This window comes from Cajanus cajan, chromosome 9, assembly GCF_000230855.2.
Source record: "Cajanus cajan strain Asha chromosome 9, NIPB_CcT2T_4, whole genome shotgun sequence".
Lineage (NCBI taxonomy): Eukaryota > Viridiplantae > Streptophyta > Magnoliopsida > Fabales > Fabaceae > Cajanus > Cajanus cajan.
In genome coordinates this window covers 22133859-22158502 of record NC_138525.1, presented here as the reverse complement: position 1 = coordinate 22158502, position 24644 = coordinate 22133859, and the positions used below count along the sequence as shown (strand labels likewise).

The window sequence follows — 24644 nt, the reverse complement described above, 5'->3', positions numbered from 1 at the left end:
AATCATATATTATAATTTAAATAATGGACAAAATTAATAAGCTTCGAGAACTTTAAATATAAAAAACTTGAGAACTAAAATATATTTTTAATAACAATGCACAATTTCAATTTTACTATTTATTTATTTTAATTAAATTATTTAAATATTATAATAATTTTACATTTCCAATAATTCTATCAAAACAAGAATGAGAATATGTCACCAAAAAAGTTATATCTCTAATATTCAGATACTAGCATACTGCGGGAAGAGTAATTACACCCTCAAACTCATTCCCGCTTTAAAGAATGAAGAAAATTCCAAATCCAGTAAAATCACTTTTTTTTTTTAATTACCATGCCTACAATGCGCTAAAAAAGAATAGAGGTTTGTCATGTGTGTAAAGTTTGTAAGTCCTATTGTCGGAACAAATGCAGGTTGATACACTGGCCCTTGTTTAAAATCAAACTTCATTCACTCCAAACATTAATCTGAACTCGCTTGAAGAAAGAGACTACATTCATTGATCAGTAAGATCTGGTCAAACACGAGGGACAGAATCGGTTAGATCTAAGTTAGGTCATTCCATCTATTAGACAACCCCAAGTAAAGAGATATTTTTTAATTTAAAAAACAAAAACTACAGATTAATACACAGACAACAGACAAACTGTTCTCAACTGATTAATTCTTAGTCATGCCAAATCACATTCCCTTTCCTTCTCGTAAGCTTCTTCCTCTCCTATAGTCAACCTCAGCATCAGAGCACGATAACCCCATCTGATATTTCCTGCAGACTCTGGAAGATTCCATTTTTGAGAATATATCCTCATCATCTCCGAGAGTACGGTTGTCAGGTGTACTTAATCCAGAGCTGTTGCTACAATGTCCTTGTGATTTAAGATCTGACATGCAACAAAGAAGCATATTTGCTTACAGATAGATAAAGAAAGCGGAATGAAATCCTACTCGTTAAAATGCATACAATCACTATCACAAAATTACCCTCCATCTTTTCAAGATAAAATACAAAGATGACCAATGCCTTACATCTTACCAGACCAAAAAAAAAAGTTTATAACCTTAACCCATTAAAAGTACAATACAGCAAAGCACACCAAGTCTCTAGTTCTAGAAATGATATTAAATATAATATTGAAACCAAATCGTAAATTTAGAAGTAAGCTACTCAATTTTCTTTTATTATTACCATGATTTCTCAAGATGAAAGGAAATAAATCATATTTAGAGTAAGTATTTACAGCATACCTTCATATCCTTGACATACGGGGGCCTGATTATGTGCTTCCTTGCTCACTGGATCTGATTTAAGACTTCTCAGGCTCTGCAATGCCACCTGCGTCTCCTGAGCTTTGAATCCTTTCATTAATGAAGGCTCTATGCTTTCTTCCATTGTTGACTTACCAGAAGCGAAGGGCATCATGGTAAATGAGTCCTCCATTACATCAGAAATTTCAACATATTGAGGGGTAGTTATAATCTCATCTGCACTGAAACCAAAGGATGCTCGGTATGCTTCTATTTCTTCCACATCTTGCCTAGGACTTCTAGCATGCCTATTCTGCTGTCCATTTCCACCAGTAGATTGGACATCTGAATCTTTCGAAACACTTAATCTCCCACCATTATGAGGAAATGGAGGATTTTGGTCTAAATAGAATTGTGCATAGGTTGCAGGGCAAAAGAAATTTGTATCTTGGGATGCCATAGTGACACCATTTGTGTCATGCCCAGATACCCTCCCAGACCCAGTTCTCTGATATTTTCCATTCGTAGGAGACAGTGATGAATCCCACTGTGGACGGAACTCCCGTTCAGGAAAAGAAGATGATAAACAGTCACCAGAGTTCCTTGATATTGGAGATATAAGGCTACTGGCAGGACTTCCAGGGTAGAGTGAATATGTAGCTTGAAGATCATTTGCAGTGATGTAGTTACCCTTGTCACTATTTTTGAGATCCACCGAAGATGAGAGAAAATGAGCAAAAGGTACATCTGGCGAAGAGGGAGTTGTCAAATGAGCCAACTCAGGTGGAGGAGTAAAAGAAGCAGTGGATGGCTCAGTAGTGAAATTTGAGAACACTGGAGGAGACACCAGCTGTGTATCATGAGCATATGGTCCAGTGGCATACATTGTAGATGAAGGACCACCAGGTGAGTTAGCAGATAATGACAAGAAGCAACTAGGTGATTGTGCAGTGGAAGGAAGGGCAGAATGTGTGAAGGATGCTGGTGAAGAAGGTGGGGCTAAGAGAGAAGGAGCTAGTCCTGTGGCTTGATTGGTCAACCCAACCACTTGAGGTCCATTGGGCTGAGATGCTGGCCCACTATTGTCAGGAATGCGAGATGCAGGAACAATGCGCTTCCCACCTTTCTGTGAACCAAAGCAAGAAAATGCACCCCAACATCCTCCCCATCTCTTTCGCTGTCAATGCAAGTGAAACAACATAGACTTACTCAAAGGAAAAAGAAGATCAATAACAGGTAGATCTGAAAAGAAACAATAACTATTGAGAATTCTTTTTGAAATTTTAAATATTTAACAAGAATTCAGCCTCCCAACTTCTTTACATCTTTCACTGTTCTACATACACATCAATAAATATTTCATCATATTATTACATAACCTTTAGGCTTGCCAAGAAAAACTTACATTTAGTAATCACAACATATCTTTAGAATATAAGTTTTTATGCGTGATCAAAATTTTATGAAAACTGTCGAAAGAATTTCTAAATTAACATCCTACACATTGCAAAGTCAAGTGAACTGACCCAGTGTGCTTTTGGCTCACCCTCTATTTATATACAACAATTTGGCTTTCAGATTTTTCTGTTTTTTTTTTTTTAAATGTATTTCCCCTTCAATTTTTTTACCTGCTATCTTAGTCACTGATAGTTTCTCCTTGATAGACCCAATTGTAAACCTAAAACTCCCTAAGGTTAAGTCCTCCACTTGGAAATTATAGCACAAATGACATGCTCAATTTCCAAGATTCTTAGACTTCACACAGTGCTTTCTCCTAATGAGCAGCAAGTGGCACAATTGTACGACAGAAACCTTGGAGTAATTTCTCATGATACACTTCAAAGGTTTTGGCAGGAAAAAGGAGGCTATGATTATATGGCAATGGAAGTTTATGCAGTTCTTCGGTGCATTTGGTCAGAAAGGAATGCCATAATTTCAAAGGTCTATCTCTACCCTTGCTTCTGATGTGGTATAAGGATTGTGTTTTTGGCTTCTCTTGCATACAAATAAGCCGAGGGATTGGAAAAATTTATAGGGGTTTTTACTATTTTCATTTTGGTTTGATACTTAGCTGTTTTCTTTTCTCTTTTCAAGAGAACCTTTTTGTCCCTTCAGATGCATATTCTCTTCGTTTCAATCAATACCCTCTTCTTTTATCAACAAGAGAGCATAAAATCAACAGAATCCGTCTTGCATTCATCTTGAAAACTCAAAGATAACCTAAATTCTGGCAATTAAAATGTCTATAAATGAAGAAATGAGATTATGAAATATTTGGAAGGAAAACAAATGGACAACTGAAAGTTGCTGGCCAGTATAAGGAAAAGCTAAAATAATTTTATTGCCCAAATATATTTATGCAATATAATCATCTTCCGACAAACAGTATAGTAAACATAACACCAAAAATATGTGCTCCCTTTCTGAAATATACCAAAGTCATGTATGCTAATCAAAAGAAACTGTTTGAAAATGGTTAGCAGAACCCAGTATTAACCAAAAATACCAAATAATTTATTCGAAATGATAGTGGCTTCTGTTCAATGTACAGGGTAATCCCCTAGGAAAGTACGACTTCTCCCTTAGTCTTCTAAATTCCCCTGCCCCCCTCTCTTTTCTTACTCATAACATGACAGCCAAAGTGTCGAATGATCTTGGATATGTAACTCAAGAGTCAAGACAAGATTGCAAGAACAGTACAAGTTTTTAATCTGATTTTGTTTATGAATTTGCACAATTATTTGAAATTACAAAGCTTTTATAGGACAAATCTCGGCAAATATGAAATAAAGTGTGCATTTACAAAAAAAATTATGCTGCTAAATATAAATTTTGCATAAAAAGAATATCTTAGAAATGTGTGTTTTGAGATCTCCAACACACACCCTTTACGCTGAAGACTGAACATTTCGGTCATGAAATTTGCAAGATGCACATTTGTGGATAATTTGACAACAATTTGATAGCAGATGACATAATAGGACCAATAACAATCACTAGGTAGAGTCTAATACCATCTTAAAATGTGAGTTATGGTCTAAACTTATCCTAACAAAACCGGCTTGAAACTCTTCACTTATATAAGCTACTTTAACCATATCGCTAGTCGACGTAAGATTTCTAATCGAATACAAGGCTCTTCATCAGCTCACCAACGATGTTCTTAAATAATTATATCAATAACTATAATTTACAGCAATACACAAATTTACAGTCATTCAAGACTCATTCCACAAAAAGAAAACTTTAATTTTAATGACTTGATTTTAGTTTGAGATAAATTTTCTGCATTTTGTACCATTTTTCCTTTTGTGAATGAAAATATTGAAATTTAATACTAGTAGTAATTCCTAATTACTAATAAACTTCAGAAGTATAAGATTCTTCTAGCTTCAGTCAACATGATATATACTCGCTACTTATGAACAGATATACAGGAACCATATAACAGTGTTGGTCCACCATTCCATGCCTAAACTAAATTAGGCGTTCATCTGACATAACACCCATCTCATAATAAGATTTACCATATAAGGTTGTCAAACTTGAGGGTTTGTGTAAACTCATTGAGCTTAGATAGATTCAAGTATTCAACTCGTAAACGAGTTTACCTAATATAAAAATATTAAAAGATCTATAATGACATATGCATAACAAAATACTCTATAACACAACAATAATTCAACACTTCATAATAAAGCAAAGTAGAAAACTACAATAAAAAGTGTGAAATACGATTATACTACATTAATGACAAAATCATATATAAATTCATAAAATCATAAGTTACTACATTAAAAACATTTCAAAAAGGAGTTTATCTCTTCAAATCATTTGAGCCCCGGTCAAAACACTATCGCTATGGGGTCAATGGGGGGCAAACGTTATTTTTGATATCAAACTCCCTAGCACACTTCTTGACTTGAGAGTTTATGCGAGCTCACACAACTTTATTTGAGTTTATCTAGAAAAGAGTTTGATGAGGACTTGTTTTGTGTACCTAGAATCATAAAATCTAAAGACTAAGGGTTAACTAGAGAGTTTGTCAACCTTATCCTCATGGGTAATCCAAGCTATTAGGACATGACACAAACCAACGCACAAAAAAAAAAAAATAAACAAGAGAAAAATCTAGCAGTTGTTAAAAGAATTAAGTAAAAAAAAAAATGTTTCCTAGTGCTAGAGGCTCCTCGCTTTGTGAAGGTTTGGAGGAGGGTAATAGTATGCAGCCTTCCCCTTGGATATGCAAAGAGGCTGTTTCTGGAATGGAACTCATGACCAACCGGTCACCAAGGCACAACTTTACCAACTACCATGGTGCCAGGGCTCACCTGGGGTTAAAAGAAAGAAAATAAAGCAAAATTTCTAATTTTTATTATAAGTGGCAGGTATTCTTTCAATCTACCAAAAAAAAAAAACTCATACAGTTATTGATAGTAGGGTTTTACTTTATTATTTCCATTGCACGCAAATTATGAGCAAGTCTTGTGTGGACACACCCAACAGGTAATGTTTGGACACAACCAATAATATAACACAATGCACAAAATGAAATCTTAAAAACTGACATGGTAATTTTCTAATTTCTGTTCCTTTTGCTTCTCTTAGCATGCATAAAAAACCAGCATCTTCTTTTTCTTCTGCTTCTATCTTGAAGATTATTGAGTCTGTTTAGGTAAATTTTTCTACAGGCAGCTGTAGCAGAAAAAATAATAAGTTTTTCCATAAGCTAAAAATCTTAATTGTAGATGTTTTCTCGCATTAGTTTCTCAAAAAGCTGATTCTTAACTTAGGGGAAAAAAAATACGAAGGAAAAATGAAATTAACTTTTCTATAACTCTATAACCTATAAATAAAAATTTTGTATATAAGTTTTAATTTTTTTTTTTGGAGTTAATATAAACTTCTACAAATTAATTTATGTATAAGCTAATTTTAGCTTATAGAGAATCATAAATCAGCTCAGACAATCACAAATTAACATGTTCTTTCTACCTAGGAAACCTTGCACATTTTATGATTTTAACTTGGTCTCTGTAATAGAGTTACACAAAGTAAGGTTGCTGCTCGGCTACGGCAAAAGGTGGTTGACACTACAGAGATAGTGGTTTGGGATTTGGAGAAAGCCACCACCGTCAATGGCCATGGTGCTGTAGTTGATGCCAATTTTGAGGGGAAATGAAGTGCAGATCTAGGGGAAGATGATCAAGAGAGGCATAAGAAAAGAAAATTGCTGTGTCTGCTTTATACTTTCCATTTTATGTGCTGTCATTATTATATCGGTTCTGTTCAAAATCAAGGTTTACTGAACACAGCATAAAGACAAGTTAGTATGTGATATTAAGGATTTAGATTCCGACAGAAAAACTGAAACAAACACAGAAAAAGGAAAAGTGCAATTGCTAAGGCAAGAGCAAAGTAGACTGCACCTCACTCTAATTTGTAGGGAAAGATTTCTGTGCAAAGCTTCTATTTAAAAGGCAATAATTCGGCCATCAGATCCGTCCGAGTTTAGTGAAATGACCCACAAGGTTTCAGGGTGAGACACAACATAAATTAAAAGAAGATCAAATCCTGAAAAAATTATTTGAGGGCCGTAGGAATTCTTTGTCGTCCACAATGTTGGCTAACGGATGCAAGTGTAACCAGAAAGATGATAAAGAAAAGCAATGGCGCCCAATAGGCAAACCAAGTTATAAATGCAATTATCATGGTTTGACGTGAGATCTGAGGAAGATGTGTGGTTATAAGAGTGAAAACGTCAATAAACAAACATGAAAAGCGATCACCAACTAAAAGCATAAAAATTTGTTCTAGGATATGTACCAGGGGCCTCAGATCTAACCCCCAAAACCCTTCTCTCAGTCGCAAATAGTGTATAAAGCATAATTTTGCGTCTTTTAGAAATGAAAGACTAAATAGATTAAGAGTGAGAAAGATACTCTTTCATGCTGAGGAAATCGATTTTGCTCTGACCCCATTAGATATGAGCTGGACAGGGCTGTTGCACTCTACTGGGACTGTGAGGTGAGGTTTGTGGGCACTTGCTTAAGGCAGGATCCTTCTCACATTTCTTCTTCACAAGCTGACACCGCATGGATGTCTTCAAGTGAAGAGAGGGAGGAGAATATTAATTAATTTATGGCAACAATCAAAGGACAAGGAAAGACAAAAGCGAAAAAGATTCAAGTGAGAAAAAGCGATCGACAAGGGCGATACTTTATATTATTAACATTATTACTGGAAAAACACGCATACTGCGGACATTAAATTAAGAGTTTAATTATGCCAATTAAAATTACTTTAATTGAAAACCGATAATAAAGTTCCTAAATTATAAGGTGTTTTTATTTTTACTGCATACGGAAACTTTTCCGATTCATCTATCTATTGTCAAATAGGGATGGCAATGGATAATATACTGCTCGTTTCCATATTTGTGTTAATTGAATTTATAATATAAATAATGTTTTTATTGATTATGAGAAAAGTCAGTTTTAAGGGTTGAATAGTGTTAATATAAAAATTTATACTTTTTTAAGTAGAGAGTATCGGAGAATAAATATATGATATTTTTATATTGATTCATCTCAACAAGATATAAATATTTTTTTAATAAATTATTTTTGACTGACAATTAAATGTTTTTTGAATTGTCTCTTGAAGCAATTTATTCAAATATTATTTTCACACAAAACCTTTCTAGACTTTAACAAGTATTTTTTTGTAATCAAGCCTCTTTAAGCTTAAACAAGTATTTTTTTATAGACAAGTCTTTTTAAGTTCAAACAAGTATGTTTTTTTGCAAACAAACTTCTTTAAGTTCAATCAAGTATTGTTTTGTAGAAAAGTCTCTCAAGACTCAAACTAGTTTTTTTTTTTACAGATAAGCCTCTTTAAGCTCAAATAAGTTTTTTTTTTTTTACAAATAAGTCTCTCCAAGATCAACCCTGTAACAATAGTTATATTTTGGTAAAGTTTTACAAATGTTGTTTCGTCTTACAACAAGATGTGATACAACCAATTAAGAACAAATGTTTTTACATAAAGAATGAATTTGTACAAAATTTCTTATTCAAAGAGAAATCTTTTTCTTTCTAATCATGAAACTTCTTATATAGTAGCTCAGATGAAGATGATTGTTATAAAACCTTGAGGGTTTCTCATTTGTTTGTTTCATCTGTCTCCGTTATAGGTTCCTTGAGTGTCCATTAATGCATCAAATATTTGCATTAAATGCATTTCACCAAATTATCACTCTTTATCTGAACAAATAAGTTATTTATCAACTTTAGGATACAAAGTGAACTATTTGTAGTGTGTGTCAACGAGAAGCAACTTCTACATCGACTTTTGTTAGTTGTCTCCGTGATTTCAAGAATTTGTTTGTTCTTAGTTCTCGTGCAAAGCATGACTTCAATCACTTTAACAGATTTGTAAGTTCTAAAGAGCTTTCTTGATTTGATCTGTTAAGGAATCAATTAAACATGCAATAAGTAGTTGTTAGTTATTATAAATAATATGAATTTAATACTTTATGAAGTCAAACTGTATGCTTTGGTTGATGACACACCATTTGTCTAATGTTTTGCATCTTATGCTGTGTCTGATTTGCATTTTACAAAAATATTTTCTCCTAGAAAAACATTTTATTTGTTAACATCAAAGCTTGAAAGTTTGAGGAATCCAAGATTGCCTTTTGATTTAACAATCTCTCTAATTTTTGATGGTGACAAACACATTTTTGAAACTAAAGTTTTTCTTAACATGGAAAGTATTTTTGTTGATTAAGACGAAATGGTTATTGCGAAATAACTTAATTTGGGAAAATCATTTTTATCAAAAGTGAGATTTTCTTCAAGACATGGAAGTGTTATAAAATCATCAGACTAGTACAAAAGACCATCTCTTAGACGTCGTGTATAAGATCATACGAACAATTTGATTTTACGCATACATTCATTTAAAAGATGTATATTAACATAATTTTTTAGCATTATTAATAATTAAGCATGTATGTATATTAGCATGCTTATTCATTTTAGAGCCTATTAGAGTGAGCATATCAAATTATTTTTGCATATTAGAGCATATGTTGCATATCAGAGCCTTAGATATCTATCAGAGCATCTATCATGCATATCAAATTCTAATGTATTTATCATAGCATATGTTTATAGGATATAATGTATTTTTTTTTATATTAGAGCCTATTTTTTAGAGCATATACTTATTCATGACATTCATACCAAAGCATATAGAAGTACGAGATAAAAATGCATAAGGGACTTCCCTTGAAAACATGCATGATTTAAAAAGCATTATATTAGTGTATACTATTATGTGTTAGAACAAAGTAGAAACAATAATAACAAAATCATAGTAGATCATAAAAAAAAAAAGATCAAAAGCAAAATTTTTATTCCCCCATTGGCACTAGCAAAAAACTATTCATAAGTGCAACACCCTTTGAGATTAGCCTTCATCCTCATCAAAGCCCAAATCAATGTTTAGATGACTAAACAACTTGTGGAATTTTCTTTCATAATGAACTTGTCTCTTGTAAGCATACTAAAGAGCTTTGAAGAAACCAAAAAGGAGGTTGTCCCGATCAGCTTCAAATGCAAGGGTGTAGACACCCAATTTCGTTTGGAGTATCCAAAACAAAGCAAGAAGACTTTGAAGACCTAACATAACATTAGAATGGAATAGAACAAACATCAGAATGGACCAGAACAAACATTAAGAGACCTAAAAGCACAAATGTTGAGAAGGAACTCGAAACGGACCATTCTTAAACTAGAACGAGTCGTTCCAATTCACCAAAAAGGCATAAAAATCCTAGGTCAGAATGGGCCATTCCTAAATCCAGAACAGGTCGTTTTGACCCAGGTTGTTATATGAAAAATTTGAATATAGAACAGGTCGTTTCAAATTCAAATTTTGGCCACAAAAGATTAATTTGGAATGCCCCATTCAGAAACCTTCTCTCTCTCTCTCTCCCTTTTGTATTTCTTGAGATTTGTGAGGACTTTGTGAGCACAAGACTACCAAAAAGCACCTAGACCCCACATTTAAAGGAAGAATTATATAAAAGCTCGCTTCAGAGGTATTTTCAGTAATTTCTGTCTCTCTTTATTTAAATCGCTTCACATATATTTGTTATAAACAAGCCATAATCATTTAGGTATTTAATTTTCAAATGTGTGGGGCATAAACCCCTTTCCTTCTATATAAATAATCATAACAATATGTAAATAATTAATAAAAAGGGAATTGAATGTTCAAACTATTATTCTTTATTACGCTAATTTCATCATAGGGTACCATTATAGGACGTTGTATGGTGCCTAATACCTTCCCTACACGTCATCAACTCTCGAACCCAATTTTAGCTATAAAGGGTCATTTTGGTAACTTTAAAAGATCTTTTCTTTTTCTGATGTTTTCAGTAAAACATCAATGGCGACTCCTTCAAACTTTTTTCTAAAATCATCGATTAAGGATTAGTCTAGTTTTTAAGCATTCCCTAACCGATGAGATTTTCAAACGGAAGTCTAAACCATTTGTGGGCAGGATCGAAATTTTTTGAGTTTCGACAGATGACAACTTTGCTGGAAGGTATGAATTGACGAGATCACATTGATGCTTTTAACAGTACTGTTCATCCGTCATGAATCTCGAAGAGTTTTATCTACATTGCTATAATGTTTTTAGCGATAATGTTCATGTGTCAGGATATTCACTGACTTTTATCTCGTTCGTCGGGTAAATCAACAGTACAAATCTCACCAGAGGCACGAACCTACGAGATCGCATCCATGTTTTCGACATTACTGTTCATCTATCACGAATTTCAGTGATAATGTTTATCTCTTAGGATATTTGTTGATTTTTATCTCGTCCATCCTGTAAATCAACTATACAGATCTCATTAGAGGTACGAATCGACGAGATCGCATCGATATTTTTGACATTATTGTTCATCTGTCACGAACTTCAAAGAGTTCTTTCTCGATCGCTATAATCTTTTTTAGTGATAATGTTCATCTATTAGGATATTTGCTAACTTTTATCTCGTCCGTCGGGTAAATCAACAGTATATATCTCACTAGAGGAACAAACTGACAAGATCTCATCGATGTTTTTGGCTTTACTAACATCCTGAAAATTTTTACTAATGTAATAATTAATTGTTATTATTATTTTTATATATGGAGATTAATTCTTATGATTATTTTAACCAATTAAATGGGTTTTATAAAGTATTTTAGATATTTTTAATGAATATGAATATTTTAATAATAATTATTTACGAAAAAATATTTTATATTTTAGTAGGCCAGAACGGGCCGTTCCGAAATTGGAACGGGCCGTTCCAAACTACTAGAATAGCATATAAATCTTGCATCGAAACGGGCCGTTCCAAGACATGTTTTTATGAGAAAAATTTGAAACTAGAACGGGCCGTTCCGGTTTGAGAACGGGCCGTTCCGGTACACGATTTTATAAGAAAATTTCGAATCCAGAACGGGCCGTTCTGAATGAAGAACGGATCGTTCTAGTTACATTTTTTACATAGCATTAATAAGTCCAGAACGGGCCGTTCCGGTGGCATATTTTTGAGGTGACGAAGGAATCCAGAACGGGCCGTTCCAGATTTGGAACAGGCCGTTCTGGCCGCGACCTGATGCTTATAAATAGAACGTTTTTCACTCTCTAAAACTCATTTTTTTCATTTTCTAATCTTCTTCCTCCTTTCTCTCTGAAGACGAAGGGGAACCTAGAGGGGGCGGCCAACAAGATTCAGCTCCTGCTTATCGAGGTAAGGGGGGGAGTGAGAAACCTTGCTCTGGGTGTGGGATTGTATGCTGGGTAGTGGGATTGGCCCCCAATCCTGTGTTTGTTGCATTTTTTGTATGCTTATGTATGAGGGGTTTTTCCCAATTGTATCTGTTTTGCCTATTGTTTTCTTATATGTAATTAATCGTATGAATTGAGATTTCTATGGGTTCCTATGGGAAACCCTAAGGGAATGCAATGATAATTGTAAGAGGCAAATTTTAAATGTTTTCTGTTTTACCTTCTGAGTTTTCTGTTGTGTTTCTTGATATTTGCTGAGTGTAAATATGTATATAATCTTGAAAATAAACAAGTTTTGATATGAATTAGAGTGCTCTGTGGGTTCCTGTGGGAACCCTATGAGAAACAGGCAAAATATGAATGTTTTATGTTTTGCTTTCTGATTGTTCTGATGTATTCCTTGTTGAATGAGATGTATAAATATGTGTTTATTTTTGAAAATAGATCAGTTTTGATATGATTTTGAGTGCTCTGTAGACACTATGTGAATATGATGAGATGATGTGAAAAATGATGATTATGTGAATATGATGAGATGATGTGAAAAGTGATGACTATGTGAATATGATGAGATGATGTGAAAAGTGATAATGAGACATGATAATGTGATATGGGAATGAGAAATGATAATGTGATATGAGAATGCATAGAGTCTTGATTGACATGCATCATTTGCATAAGTGTTTTAAGGGTACGATATGGAATACACCGCCAGAGAAGGCCCCCTAATGTAAAAGCTTTGGGGATTAGTCCTTGGGGATAGCTCGATTTGGAAGTCTCAGTCTCGCCCATTGTGTGCATGGGATGTATCTTGCGCGGCTTAGCTATCCCGACGAGACTCTGGTAGTATATCCTTCTAGTGAGAGTGCGCAGAGGGTGTGACCCGGCATGTACTCCTAGACTACTCTTCGTGTATTGCTAGCGGCAATATGCCATGTGATGTTTTACTGGCGCCACATGCATGATAATATGTAGTCCGTGTCCATACTTATGCATTTTTAATGTTATATGATAAAGTGATGGTTTATGTCTTGGATGAGTGTGATGTTATTATTAACTTATCTATGTTATACTTGTTTTGTTTGTGTTTAGCTATTCGACATACATTTCTACACTGTGAGCTAGAGTGAAATGTTTTTCACTCCTTTTTTTCGTGTTGTTTTGCTTTGACTATTATACAGGTGATCATCAGCATGAGGCTGAGGATGTTGGTGATGAAGCTTAGGCTTCTATGTTGGGTTTTGCTCTGATAGGACATGTGACATCGGGACATAGATAAGATTAGTTTAAGATGTTCTTATTAAATTATTTTGGAAAATTCAATTTTATTTCTTTGTAATTTTACTGACATGTTATTTGGATTAAGTTTATGAATGTGAACTCTTTACCCTTACGTAGTTGGAAATTTGATTTTTAATGATGAAAATTTTTATATTTTTTATAATTACTGTATATGTATGTTGGGGTAGAGGGTGTCACACTATCTCACTCGCTACGATGTTTTTAGTGATACTGTCCATCTGTTAGGATATTCACTCACTTTTATCTCGTCCACCAGGTAAATAAATGGTACATATCTCATCGAAGGTACGAACCGACTGGATTGCATTGATCTTTTTGGCTTCATTGTGGAACTGGATTTTTTTACCTAATTTTCATAAATGATTATATTTTTGGAAATTTTTCTCAAATTCTCATTTTTTTATTTTAATTTTATATTGAATTTTGACATTTACTTAAATATAAAGAATTATAAATAAATGATTATTGCAACAAAAATCATTTAAATTTAAAATATAATCTATATGTTTAAAATATTTATTTATTAATAATTTTATGAGTTTTAATTATAAAACAATTTATATATTTTAAAATATTTTATTTAGGCTAAATTGTACATTTGGTTACTCTACTTTTATTAATCTACAATTTTGATTCTCCATTTTAAAATAAAGATATTTAGTGTCTTTAATTTTAAAAATACAAAATTTTAGTCTTTTCATCAAATCGGCATTTATTAATCTCTAAATTTTATCATTTATTCATACTTAAATAATGTAACATTTAGTATCATGACATTGAAAGATAAAAAAATCTTAAAAAATATATATAAATAAGACCTATCAATAAAATAAATATCAACCAGTCATTAAAATAAATGCAAACAAACATCTTTTACATAATATTTTTAATTTTTATATTTATATATTATGTTATTAAATATTACATCACTTAAGTAATGACACCTCACGTTGTCGGACGATATCAATATTTAACAATCAAAGAACATCAAATTAACAATATAACAAAAAATTTGTATTTTTGAAAATAAAAGACTAAATATCTCTATTTTTAAATAGAAGGACTGAAATTACGGATTAAAAAAAATAAAGAGACTAAATACAATTTAACTTTTTATTTATTATAAATTATAACTATATAAAATAAATATTTATTTTATAATTATAGAGATTATTATATACTTGAATTCAAAATACTAATTGAATAGGTATACTATTAAATATATCATATAGTTTTATGATATTTCTAGTTAGTAGTAAAGAATTGATTATATTTTGTTGTAGTTGTATTTACAACTAGTAATTGAATAAAATGTTGCAACGGCCTTTATATTGAATTGAAGAGTGAAGGGACGATTCATTTCATCTTATTTTGAATTGAGAAGAGGAGGGAGAAAGAGAGATGGAGAAGACAGGAGTACTATCGGCGAAGGAGGCGTTTGAGAAGCTTGAGAAGGTGGGAGAAGGGACATACGGGAAGGTGTACAGAGCAAGAGAGAAGGCCACTGGGAAGATCGTTGCCCTCAAGAAGACTCACCTCCACGAGGATGAAGAAGGTGTCCCTCCCACCACTCTCCGTGAGATTTCCATTCTGTGAATGCTCTCTCGCGGTCCCCATGTCGTGAGGTATTCCATTCGATTCGATTCCATTTTTAATTTTCTTCATGTTTCTCATTTCTCGTGTTTCCCTCCACAGGTTACTGAATGTAAGTCAAGGTCTCAACAAGGAAGGCAAGACAGTGCTCTACTTGGTATTCGAGTATATGGACACTGATCTCAAGAAATATATCCGTTCTTTCCGTCAAGCTGGAGAGAACATTCCACCTCAAACCGTCAAAGTAAAATCTTTTTAAATTTGTCAGATTTCTCTGTATATATTCAATATTCGCTTTCTTAAATCAATTTTGTTACATAGCTTGATGTACCAACTTTGCAAGGGCGTTGCTTTCTGCCACGGTCATGGAATCTTGCACAGGTACTTTAGGTTTACGGTTTAGGATTACCTCTTTACCTTTCATTTCGCAGGCACTTGAACATATTATTATAAAATCTTACATCTTTCCAATGGAAATTGAATCTTTATGAAGGGACTTGAAGCCTCACAATCTCTTGATGGACCCAAAAACAATGATGCTCAAAATAGCAGATCTTGGACTCGCTCGAGCATTCACTGTACCTATTAAGAAATACACACATGAGGTAAAATGACAGCACTTTCGAGAGATAGATAGACCCTTTTATTTTTGTCTTCTCTAACACCCAATGTCTCTATTTTCAGATACTAACACTTTGGTATAGAGCCCCTGAAGTCCTCCTGGGAGCTACCCATTACTCAATGGCTGTGGACATGTGGTCCGTTGCCTGCATATTTGGTAAGGAAAATGATATTGTTTAACTGAGTGGCGATTTCTTGTTTGTATGTTGGGTAAGAGGTTTTCTAATCTTTTTTGCATCTCAAATGTAGCCGAACTTGTCACTAAACAAGCACTCTTTCCTGGTGATTCAGAGCTGCAACAACTCCTTCATATATTCAGGTGATGCGTTTAGCAATAAGATGTGTGTTTGTCATCCCCTGTTTAGTTTGCTTCATTTTGCATATTGTTTGTGCAGGCTATTGGGCACTCCTAATGAAGAGATGTGGCCAGGCGTGAGTAAACTAATGAACTGGTATGAATACCCCCAATGGAACCCTCAAAATCTGTCAACGGCTGTTCCAAATTTGGATGAGCTTGGCCTGGATCTGCTATCTGTAAGTTTCTCCATAATTAACTCCTTCTGGTACATGCTGCTGATATTTTTTTTTATTTTTTTTATTTGGTAGCAAATGTTGAAGTATGAACCTTCCAAGAGGATTTCTGCAAAGAAAGCTATGGAACATCCTTACTTTGGTGATCTGGACAAAAGTCTCCTTTAGAAAGAACAAATTGAACCAAGATTTGGATGTACAAGTTTATGACTACCAATTTGCTCTATGCTTCTCTCGAGCGTTTTTTGTAATGTTTTAGGGCGATACTTTCTGCTGTTATATTTTTCATATTCGAGGAATTATGGAGTGATTGCATTTGAGATTTATTTCATAGTCTCAAATAAATCACTTTTATGTATACATGTCATTCTAATGAAATATCAAGGTCTTTACATGTCATTCTATGAAAATTTCCTCCTCTTATCTTACTAACTTCCCCATCTAGATATCTGTCACTATTATTTTTGTACCGGAAGGATCTCGTCGGCCACGTGGATCGGCCACGTGGACCGGCACGTCATATTCTATCAGATATTGACGCAAGCCAGACGTCATTCTGGCTCGGCACAAGATCAAGATCCACATTCGCTCATATCGGCTCGGCAAGATGCCGAACACAACGTCTCGGTCATCCTGTATCGGCCCGGCTGAAGGTCATTAGAGTAATTAGAAACAGCAATCCCGATTAATAAGAGACGAAACATGATTAAGGCGTAACCCACTGATTAACATCGTATTACCTAATTTGGTAAGTGTCAGAAAAAGCCCACTATGCTCAGGCCCATGTTAGGTATTATAAATAGGTCACACTTAACGAGGTATGTCACTGTTCAATTATTACCCTAGAGATTCGTGTTTGTCCTGACTTGAGCGTCGGAGTGCCTTTTGCAGGTACCTCCCCCCTTCTGAAGAATCCACCTGAAGCTCCCGTTCGACCCTCCTATACCCCAGAAGACTACGAGTATACCCTCAGACAGGTACATTTTGGCGCCCACCGTGGGGTCGAACCGACAGCTTTTGAAGAAGTCAGACTAGGTACTATTGGAAAGAGTCATGGCAAAGACAAGGAGAAATCACATGGGAGACCACCGATCTGAAGATGAACACCAATCCGAAGTAGATACCGCCGAGACAATCGACGAGACTAACATGGCCGAGATGGTGAAACAACTAAAGGAGGAAATGGCCGCCATGAAACAACAACGAGAGAAAGACGCTCGTGAGATGGCCGCTTTGAGGGAAGAGAATGCTGCCTTGAAAAATCAAAACAAAGATCCCACTTGGAAACCTTCCGAGCTGACTCATACCCAGGGTTCGTTCCACTCGCTCGGACATACATCTCTTCCCCACACTTCCACTGTCGCCCCAGGAAACCACGCCTCGGCTGCTCAAGTTACTGGCCGACTTGATACGCTCCACCTACCGGAGCACACCGACACCCTTTCACCCCCAACATAATGCAATCCTCCCTTCTAGACCATTGGAAGTCCTTTTCGATAGATAAGTACGATGGGACCACTGACCCCGATGAACACGTCGATATTTTCCTCACCCAAGTCACACTCAGCACCACCGATGATTCTGCCCTATGTCGTATCTTCCCAACATCTCTGAAAGGAAGAGCATTGAGTTGGTTCACTCGTCTCTCGGCCAACTCAATAGACTCTTTCAACACCCTCGCATCCCAGTTCACCATCCAGTTTGCCACCAGCCGACCCCACCATTTGACCTCCCTTGCGCTGGTAAGCATAAGACAAGAAAAGAAGGAATCCCTTCGGGCTTTCATGACCCGATTCAACAAAGCAGCTCTCGAGATTCGAGACCTCAATCCGGCCGTTGCCCTCCATCATTTGACTACAGCCCTGAAGCCGGGACCGTTTGCTAACAGTATATGCAAGAAACCCCCGTCTGACATGGATGATTTGTGGCGCCGCGCCGATAAATATATGCAGATGGAAGAACTCACGGAATTCTGCAATCAGGCCAGGGCGGAAGTCTCAGCCAAGGCCGAGAAACCAGCCGAAGGCTCTTACCGTAGCCGTCCCAAGGACCTCGTCTCGAGAGAAAAGCCTATTCGAGGACCAAGGTACTCCCACTACACTCCTCTAAACACCACTCGATCAGCTGTACTAGACCAAGCACTCGCGTCGGAGGTCCTGGCAGTGCCGAAACGTGCTTCAACTCCCCCACGCGCGGATACTACCAAGTCTTGCAAATACCATCGCAACCGGGGTCACTCAACTGAAGAGTGCGCGGCTCTGAGGGACAAGATCGAGGACTTAATCAAACAAGGACAGCTTCAGCGTTTTGTTGATCGACCTCGTTCCCCCCGACATGATGATCGTCGGCACCGTCGAGATCAACCCGGGCAAGACAGATCTGATAGACGTCCTTATAGGGAACGAAGTCGGTCGAGAGGCCGAAAGGAAGACGAACCGACGACTCAGCCCTGAAGAGTCATTAACACTATTGCCGGCGGATTTGCTGGCGGAGGCGCTTCCTCATCGGCACAAAAGAGGCACCTGCGAGCTGTCCGAGCTGTACACGCGGTGCAACGAACTCAACGCAGGATGCCGGCCATCACGTTCACAGAAGCAGATTTCAAGGGCATTGATCCTGACCAAGACGATCCAATGGTCATCAGTGTCGAAATTCACAACTGCATCGTTCAAAAAACGCTGGTTGACCAGGGCAGTTTGGCCGATATTTTGTATTGGAATACATTCAAACAGCTCGGCATCCCGGAGGCCGAATTAACTCTGTATAATGAACCCTTGGTCGGATTTTCAGGCGAACGTGTACAAACGAGAGGATACATCAAGTTATCCACGCGTTTCTCCTTTGATGGAGCCGAAGCTCGAGACATTCCAGTCAAGTACGTGGTTGTGCACGCCAACACGTCATATAACATCCTTCTCGGCAGGCCTTCTCTCAACAGACTGGGTGTGATCGTATCAACTCTGCACTTAGCCATGAAATTCCCTTTTGAATCAAGCCGAATCATCACAGTACATGCGGACCAGAAAGCAGCTAGAGAATGTTATTTCGCTAGTCTCCCGCTGCCTCGTCTTGAAACGACCGAGCCGCATGGATAAAAACGTGTACACTCGGTAACCCTAGACCCTGAAATGATAGTAGACTTCGACCCTCGAATGGAGCAGGTCGAGAGGGTCGAGCCAATCGAGGATCGACATCCAATTGTCATCGGGCCAACCGACCAACACGTGACCTACCTCGGTTCTAACCTGTCTGAGATGGAAAGGCATGAAATCGGACAAGTTGTTAAAAGAAACAAAGACTTATTTGCATAGCGGCCAGCTGACATGCCAGGTATTGACCCCAATTTCCTGTGTCATAAACTCTCTGTATGCCGAGAAGCCAAACCGGTTGCCCAACAAAAAAGAAAGATGGGGGAAGAGAGAAAGAAGGCAGTTGAAGTAGAGGTATCCGAGTTGTTAGAAGCGGGTTTCATTCGAGAGATACAGTACACAACATGGCTGGCCAACGTCGTCATGGTTAAAAAAGAAAACGAGAAGTGGCGAATGTGTACTGATTACACAGACTTAAACAAAGCATGTCCGAAAGATGCATATTCGTTGCCAAACATAGACCGATTGGTTGATGGAGCAGCCGGTCACAAGTTCTTAACCTTTCTCGACGCATACTCGGGTTATAATCAAATCCGTATGCATACTCGAGACGAAGACAAAATGACGTTTGTCACGGAATCCTCCAATTATTGCTACCAAGTAATGCCTTTCGGCTTAAAGAATGCCGGAGCCACATACCAACGGCTCATGGACAAGATCTTTGGTGGTCAGATTGGGAAGAATATGGAGGTTTATGTCGACGACATGGTGGTCAAATCGGCCAGCTTACCTTCTCATGTCACCGATCTGGCCGAAGTCTTCCACGCGCTTCGGAAGCACCAAATGAGACTCAACCCGGACAAATGTGTGTTTGGTGTCTCGGGCGGTAAGTTCTTGGGCTTCATGCTTTCAAGCCGGGGCATCGAGGCTAACCCCGACAAATGCCAAGCTATTATTGACATGAGGAGCCCCTCAAATTTAAAAGAGGTCCAAAAGCTAGCTGGCCGACTAACAGCGTTGTCTCGTTTCCTACCATGTATGGCCGAAACTTCCAAGCCGATCCTTGGTCTCTTGAAAAAAGCAAACCGGTTTCAATGGACGGAGGAATGCGAAACATCTTTTCAACTCTTCAAGAAATGTCTCGGCACTCTTCCAATGCTAACCAAGCCGATACCAGGCCGAGAAGTAATCCTGTATTTAGCAGTTTCGGGTGAAGCCATAAGCGCCGGACTAATATAGGAGCAGGACGGTCAACAGCAACCGATATACTTTATAAGCCGAGTGCTTCAAGACGCTGAGCGGCGATACCAACTGTTGGAGAAAGTGGCGTTAGGACTCATATACGCGGCTAGGCGCCTTCGACAATACTTTCAAAGTCATACTGTGATAGTCCGAACAGATTGTCCGATCGCTAAAGTACTCCGAAAGCCAGAACTGGCCGGCCGAATGATGGCATGGTCGATTGAGCTCTCCGAATTTGACGTCCGTTTTGAACCTCGGGGAGCTATCAAAGCACAAGGCCTAGTTGATTTTGTCAATGAATTATCGCCTCTCGGCCAGTTCGAGGATAACGCTTGGACCATGCATGTAGACGGATCGTCCAACCAGCAGGGAAGCGGTGCCGGAATAATCTTGGAAAGCCCGTCTGGTATTTCCCTCGAACAATCACTGCGGTTCGGTTTCAAAACCTCTAACAACCAAGCAGAATATGAAGCTTTGCTCGCCGGCATACGGTTGGCTGCCGAGATGGGTGCCACCAAAATCGTGTGTTGGACCGACTCGAAAGTGGTGGCCGAACAGGTCAATGACAACTTTCAAGTCAAGGACGCGAACTTATTGAAGTATTACCATCTGTACAAAGGAATGAAAGATCAATTCCATGATGTACAAGTTCGACACACACCACGGTGTAACAATGAAAGAGCTGACCAGTTAGCCCGATTGGCCAGTAGCCGAAAACCAGGACAACTCCGGTCAACTATCCATTTGGAGCTACCCACATCCAGCATCCCACAAGAATGCATGCCGGTTGAAGAACCAAACACATGGATGATCGACATCATGAATTTCATTGTTAACGGCTCCGAGTCGTCCGATCCAGTAGAAACAAAGAAGATCTGAACCCAAGCGGCGCGGTATTCCGTGGTCGCAGGAGAGTTATATCGGCGAGGGTTCTCCACACCCTTGTTGAAATGCATTGACAAGCCGCAAGCAGACTACGTCATGAGAGAAATCCATGAAGGAATATGCGGATCACACATAGGTGCAAGAACGCTAGCTGCTAAAGTGCTAAGGGCCGGCTATTATTGGCCGACCCTAAAAACTGACTGTACTGAGTACGTGAGGAAGTGCAAGCAATGCCAACAGCACGGCAACCTAATACATGCCTCGGCCGAACAGCTCCACTCGGTCAGCGCTCCTTGGTCTTTTGCCCTATGAGGCATTGACATCCTCGGCCCGTTCCCACTCGCCAAAGGTCAATGCAAGTTCCTAATGGTGGCCATTGATTATTTTACCAAGTGGATTGAAGCCGAGCCGCTAGCCACCATTACGGCAGCTAATGTGCAAAAATTCGTATGGAAAAACATCATCACCCGGTTCGGCATCCCATACGCAATCATTTCCGATAATGGGCTTCAGTTCACGGATAAAAAATTCAACACCTTCTTGGAGAACCTCGGCATCCGACACCGATTCATGTCCGTTGAACATCCACAGTCCAACGGTCAAGCCGAAGCCGCCAACAAGGTTATCCTCACCGAGCTGAAGAAACGACTTGGCACAGCCAAAGGAGCGTGGGCCGAAGAGCTTCCTGAAGTTCTTTGGGCGTACAGGTGCACGCCTCAATCAACCACCAAGGAAACTCCGTTTCGATTAGCATATGGCACGGATGCCATGATTCCAGTCGAAGTTGGCGAGCCTTCATTTCGACGGACGCACTTTCATGAGGAGTCCAACGACGGCGCAATCCGAGCCGAACTTGACATCGTCGATGAGGTCCGAGAGAAATCCCAAGTCATCGCTGAAGCGTGTAAACAACGAATAACCAGGCGATTTAACTCCAAGTTAAGACCAAGGAGTTTCCAAGAAGGTAATCTGGTTTGGCGATCAACTGGCTTGGCTCGACGAAACTCGACCGAGGGGAAATTGGCGGCAAATTGGGACGGCTCATTCAGAATCCGACACAACCTCAATAATGGTTCTTACAAATTAGAAGAATTATCCGACAAAATCATCCCCCGAACATGGAATTCTACCCATTTGAAGACCTATTACAGTTAGGATTCAACTTCATGTACATGTGTAAATGTCTTAAGATGCACTCTTTTCCTTGAATCGGTCTTTTTTCCTCTTAAAAAAAATGTGAAGAGGTTTTGGCCGACAAGGTTTTTAACGAGGCATCCATCAATCAATAATAAGACAATTCAATTATCTATAACTTATTTTATATTTCTGCAATTTCATTTCAATCTTACAAGTCTTCCCTCCCGAGATGTCTCTCGGACAAGGATGTGGCTTCAATCTTACAAGTCTTCCCTCCCGAGATGTCTCTTGGCCAAGGACGCGGCTTAAATCTTACAAGTCTTCCCTCCCTAGATGTCTCTCGGCCAAGGATGTGGCTTCAATCTTACAAGTCTTCCCTCCTGAGATGTCTCTCGGCCAAGGATGTGGCTTCAATCTTACAAGTCTTCCCTCCCGAGATGTCTCTCGACCAAGGACGCGGCTTAAATTTTACAAGTCTTCCCTCCCGAGATGTCTCTCGGCCAAGGATGTGACTTTAATTATTTTACATTACAAGTCTTCCCTCCCGAGATGTCTCTCGGCTAAGGATGTGACTTCTATTTTAAGTTACAAGTCTCCCCTCCCGAGATGTCTCTCGGCCAAGGGTGTGCTTTTTATTTCTAATTACAAGTCTTCCACATTAAATCTGAATAAATTAAACCACGATCGGCAAGTTCGTCATATAAATGTTTGCTAAGGAGTGCTGTTCGAAACAATAGATGGCATTAAAAAGATATAAGGGCTCTAACGGCCCGGAAATACACAAAGTTAAAAGGGCATTACCGGCCCATACATACAAATTCGTAAAATAACCCTAAGCATGCGCCTCGGGCTCTCTTTCAGTCAAGCCCTCTTGCTCGGCCACTTCTTCCTCCACATGGTCGTCGCCACTCGGTCCAACCTCAGGGTGAACAGGAACTTCAGTGTCCGGCTGCTCATTTGGCGGGATTTAAGTCAGGTTAACATATTTTCCCCGATGGAAATCCATGGTCATATCAAACTGAAAGCCTGACGGAAGATTTCCAAAATACCGAGCCTGCCGAGCCGCTTGCGCGAAACCGGCTTCATGCTGAGAGAGAACCTTGTTCTTGGCCCTCTCCCTGTATGCGCCGAACTCCCTCTTCTCGTTCTCCAATTCCTTCAATAGCGTGGCCGATTTGTCCGTCTCGACCTTCAAAAGGTGCTCTAATCGCTGAACCTTCAAAGTGAGGTCGTCGTTCTGGCGGCTCCGACGGTCCAGCTCAGCCTCGCATTTCTTCCCATGACCTTGCGCCTCAGATAGAGCCGCTAAGGTTTCCTGCACGGACTTCTCCGACTCAGCCAGCTGTCGACGCAATGTGTCGATCTCGGCGTTTGGCTGCATCATTATACTTTGAGCTAAAGACAACGCCCGAGCCTGCAACTCGCAGAAAAAAGTCCACTTGTGGGACGGCGTCATTTGCCCCAGGATGGTTTGTCCCATCTCCGAGGTCAGGTCCTGGCTCAAGTACTCTTGAGCACTAACATTCGAGGCCAGGAAACTAGGACTCACGAGCCCCTGGGGAGCCACAAGTGCGGGCAGCCTTTGTCGTTTCTGCCGATGTGCCTCAGCCTCGGCCTCGGCTTTTTTCTTGGCCGCCTTTGCCCTGTGAGCATCCTGGTTGCCCTTCGGCTGCGACTGCGGCTGAGCTGTCTGACGGGTCGGAGCCCGATTCTCTCCTTGAGGAGTCGGTGCTGTTGTAGTTCGGCCTTGGATCAAAGCGCGAATATCCAACTCGTCAGTGTAGTTCGCCATGATACCTGCACAAACACTAGTCAAAATCAATGCCAACGCAGGAATTCAAACAAAAGACAGATGCTATACCAATTAGATCATCAAGAGGTTGCGCAGATTTCTTTAGCCGAACAAGTTCTCGGCACGGCAACAGTCGAGGCAGCTTTTCCAGCACTGCCAAGTTATCTTTCTCCTCAGAGGACATCTTCGACTTCGAAACCACGTCGTATTTCCTCGGCGTTCGAGTCCAATATAAAGGAAAAAACGCTTCTCCCGCGTCATTAAAAAAGTACTTCTTGCCGTTGCGTGGCCGAATCATGACCTTGAAGAACCCAACTTTGAATCCTTTGTAAGAAGTC

General features: G+C 38.6%; 4 protein-coding genes across 5 annotated transcripts; 3 read left to right on the top strand and 1 right to left on the bottom strand.

Moving 5' to 3' along the window:
* Positions 1–483: 483 nt before the first annotated feature.
* On the bottom strand, positions 484–7442 carry LOC109788578 (hydroxyproline-rich glycoprotein family protein). Its single transcript, XM_020347341.3, has 3 exons — positions 7194–7442; positions 1252–2428; positions 484–887 (listed from the first exon to the last, which is right to left on the bottom strand). The coding sequence occupies exons 1-3, from the start codon at positions 7230–7232 to the stop codon at positions 688–690; spliced, it is 1416 nt and encodes a 471-aa protein (XP_020202930.1). The 5' UTR covers positions 7233–7442; the 3' UTR covers positions 484–687.
* Positions 7443–14757: 7315 nt separating this feature from the next.
* Positions 14758–16554, top strand: LOC109788585 (cell division control protein 2 homolog D-like). Of its 2 annotated transcripts, none has more exons than XM_083063694.1 (8): positions 14758–14971; positions 15112–15253; positions 15329–15390; positions 15503–15614; positions 15694–15787; positions 15880–15949; positions 16026–16164; positions 16237–16554. In XM_083063694.1, the coding sequence occupies exons 2-8, from the start codon at positions 15179–15181 to the stop codon at positions 16327–16329; spliced, it is 645 nt and encodes a 214-aa protein (XP_082919820.1). In that variant the 5' UTR covers positions 14758–14971; positions 15112–15178; the 3' UTR covers positions 16330–16554. The 2 variants fall into 2 exon arrangements, with proteins under 2 accessions (XP_082919820.1, XP_082919819.1); XM_083063693.1 differs by having other exon boundaries at positions 14758–15041.
* A 1064-nt stretch (positions 16555–17618) lies between these two features.
* LOC109788577 (uncharacterized) lies at positions 17619–18614 on the top strand. Its single transcript, XM_020347340.1, has one exon. It carries the CDS (start codon positions 17619–17621, stop codon positions 18612–18614), a length of 996 nt encoding a protein of 331 aa, XP_020202929.1.
* A 117-nt stretch (positions 18615–18731) lies between these two features.
* LOC145952013 (uncharacterized) lies at positions 18732–19256 on the top strand. The gene has a single exon (XM_083064234.1). It carries the CDS (start codon positions 18732–18734, stop codon positions 19254–19256), a length of 525 nt encoding a protein of 174 aa, XP_082920360.1.
* Positions 19257–24644: the final 5388 nt, after the last annotated feature.

Bases quoted from the DNA above. Each gene is read 5' to 3' on its own strand.
- LOC109788578 (XM_020347341.3), bottom strand. From the start codon at position 7,232: ATGGGGTCAGAGCAAAATCGATTTCCTCAGCATGAAAGA. The intron at 2,429-7,193 runs GTATCTTTCTCA...TTGCATTGACAG, and splicing joins GATTTCCTCAGCATGAAAGA to CGAAAGAGATGGGGAGGATG. The intron at 888-1,251 runs GTATGCTGTAAA...GTTGCATGTCAG, and splicing joins CGTATGTCAAGGATATGAAG to ATCTTAAATCACAAGGACAT.
- LOC109788585 (XM_083063693.1), top strand. From the start codon at position 15,013: ATGCTCTCTCGCGGTCCCCATGTCGTGAG. The intron at 15,042-15,111 runs GTATTCCATTCG...TTCCCTCCACAG, and splicing joins CGCGGTCCCCATGTCGTGAG to GTTACTGAATGTAAGTCAAG. The intron at 16,165-16,236 runs GTAAGTTTCTCC...TTTATTTGGTAG, and splicing joins TTGGCCTGGATCTGCTATCT to CAAATGTTGAAGTATGAACC.
- LOC109788577 (XM_020347340.1), top strand. From the start codon at position 17,619: ATGCAATCCTCCCTTCTAGACCATTGGAAGTCCTTTTCGATAGATAAG.
- LOC145952013 (XM_083064234.1), top strand. From the start codon at position 18,732: ATGCCGGCCATCACGTTCACAGAAGCAGATTTCAAGGGCATTGATCCT.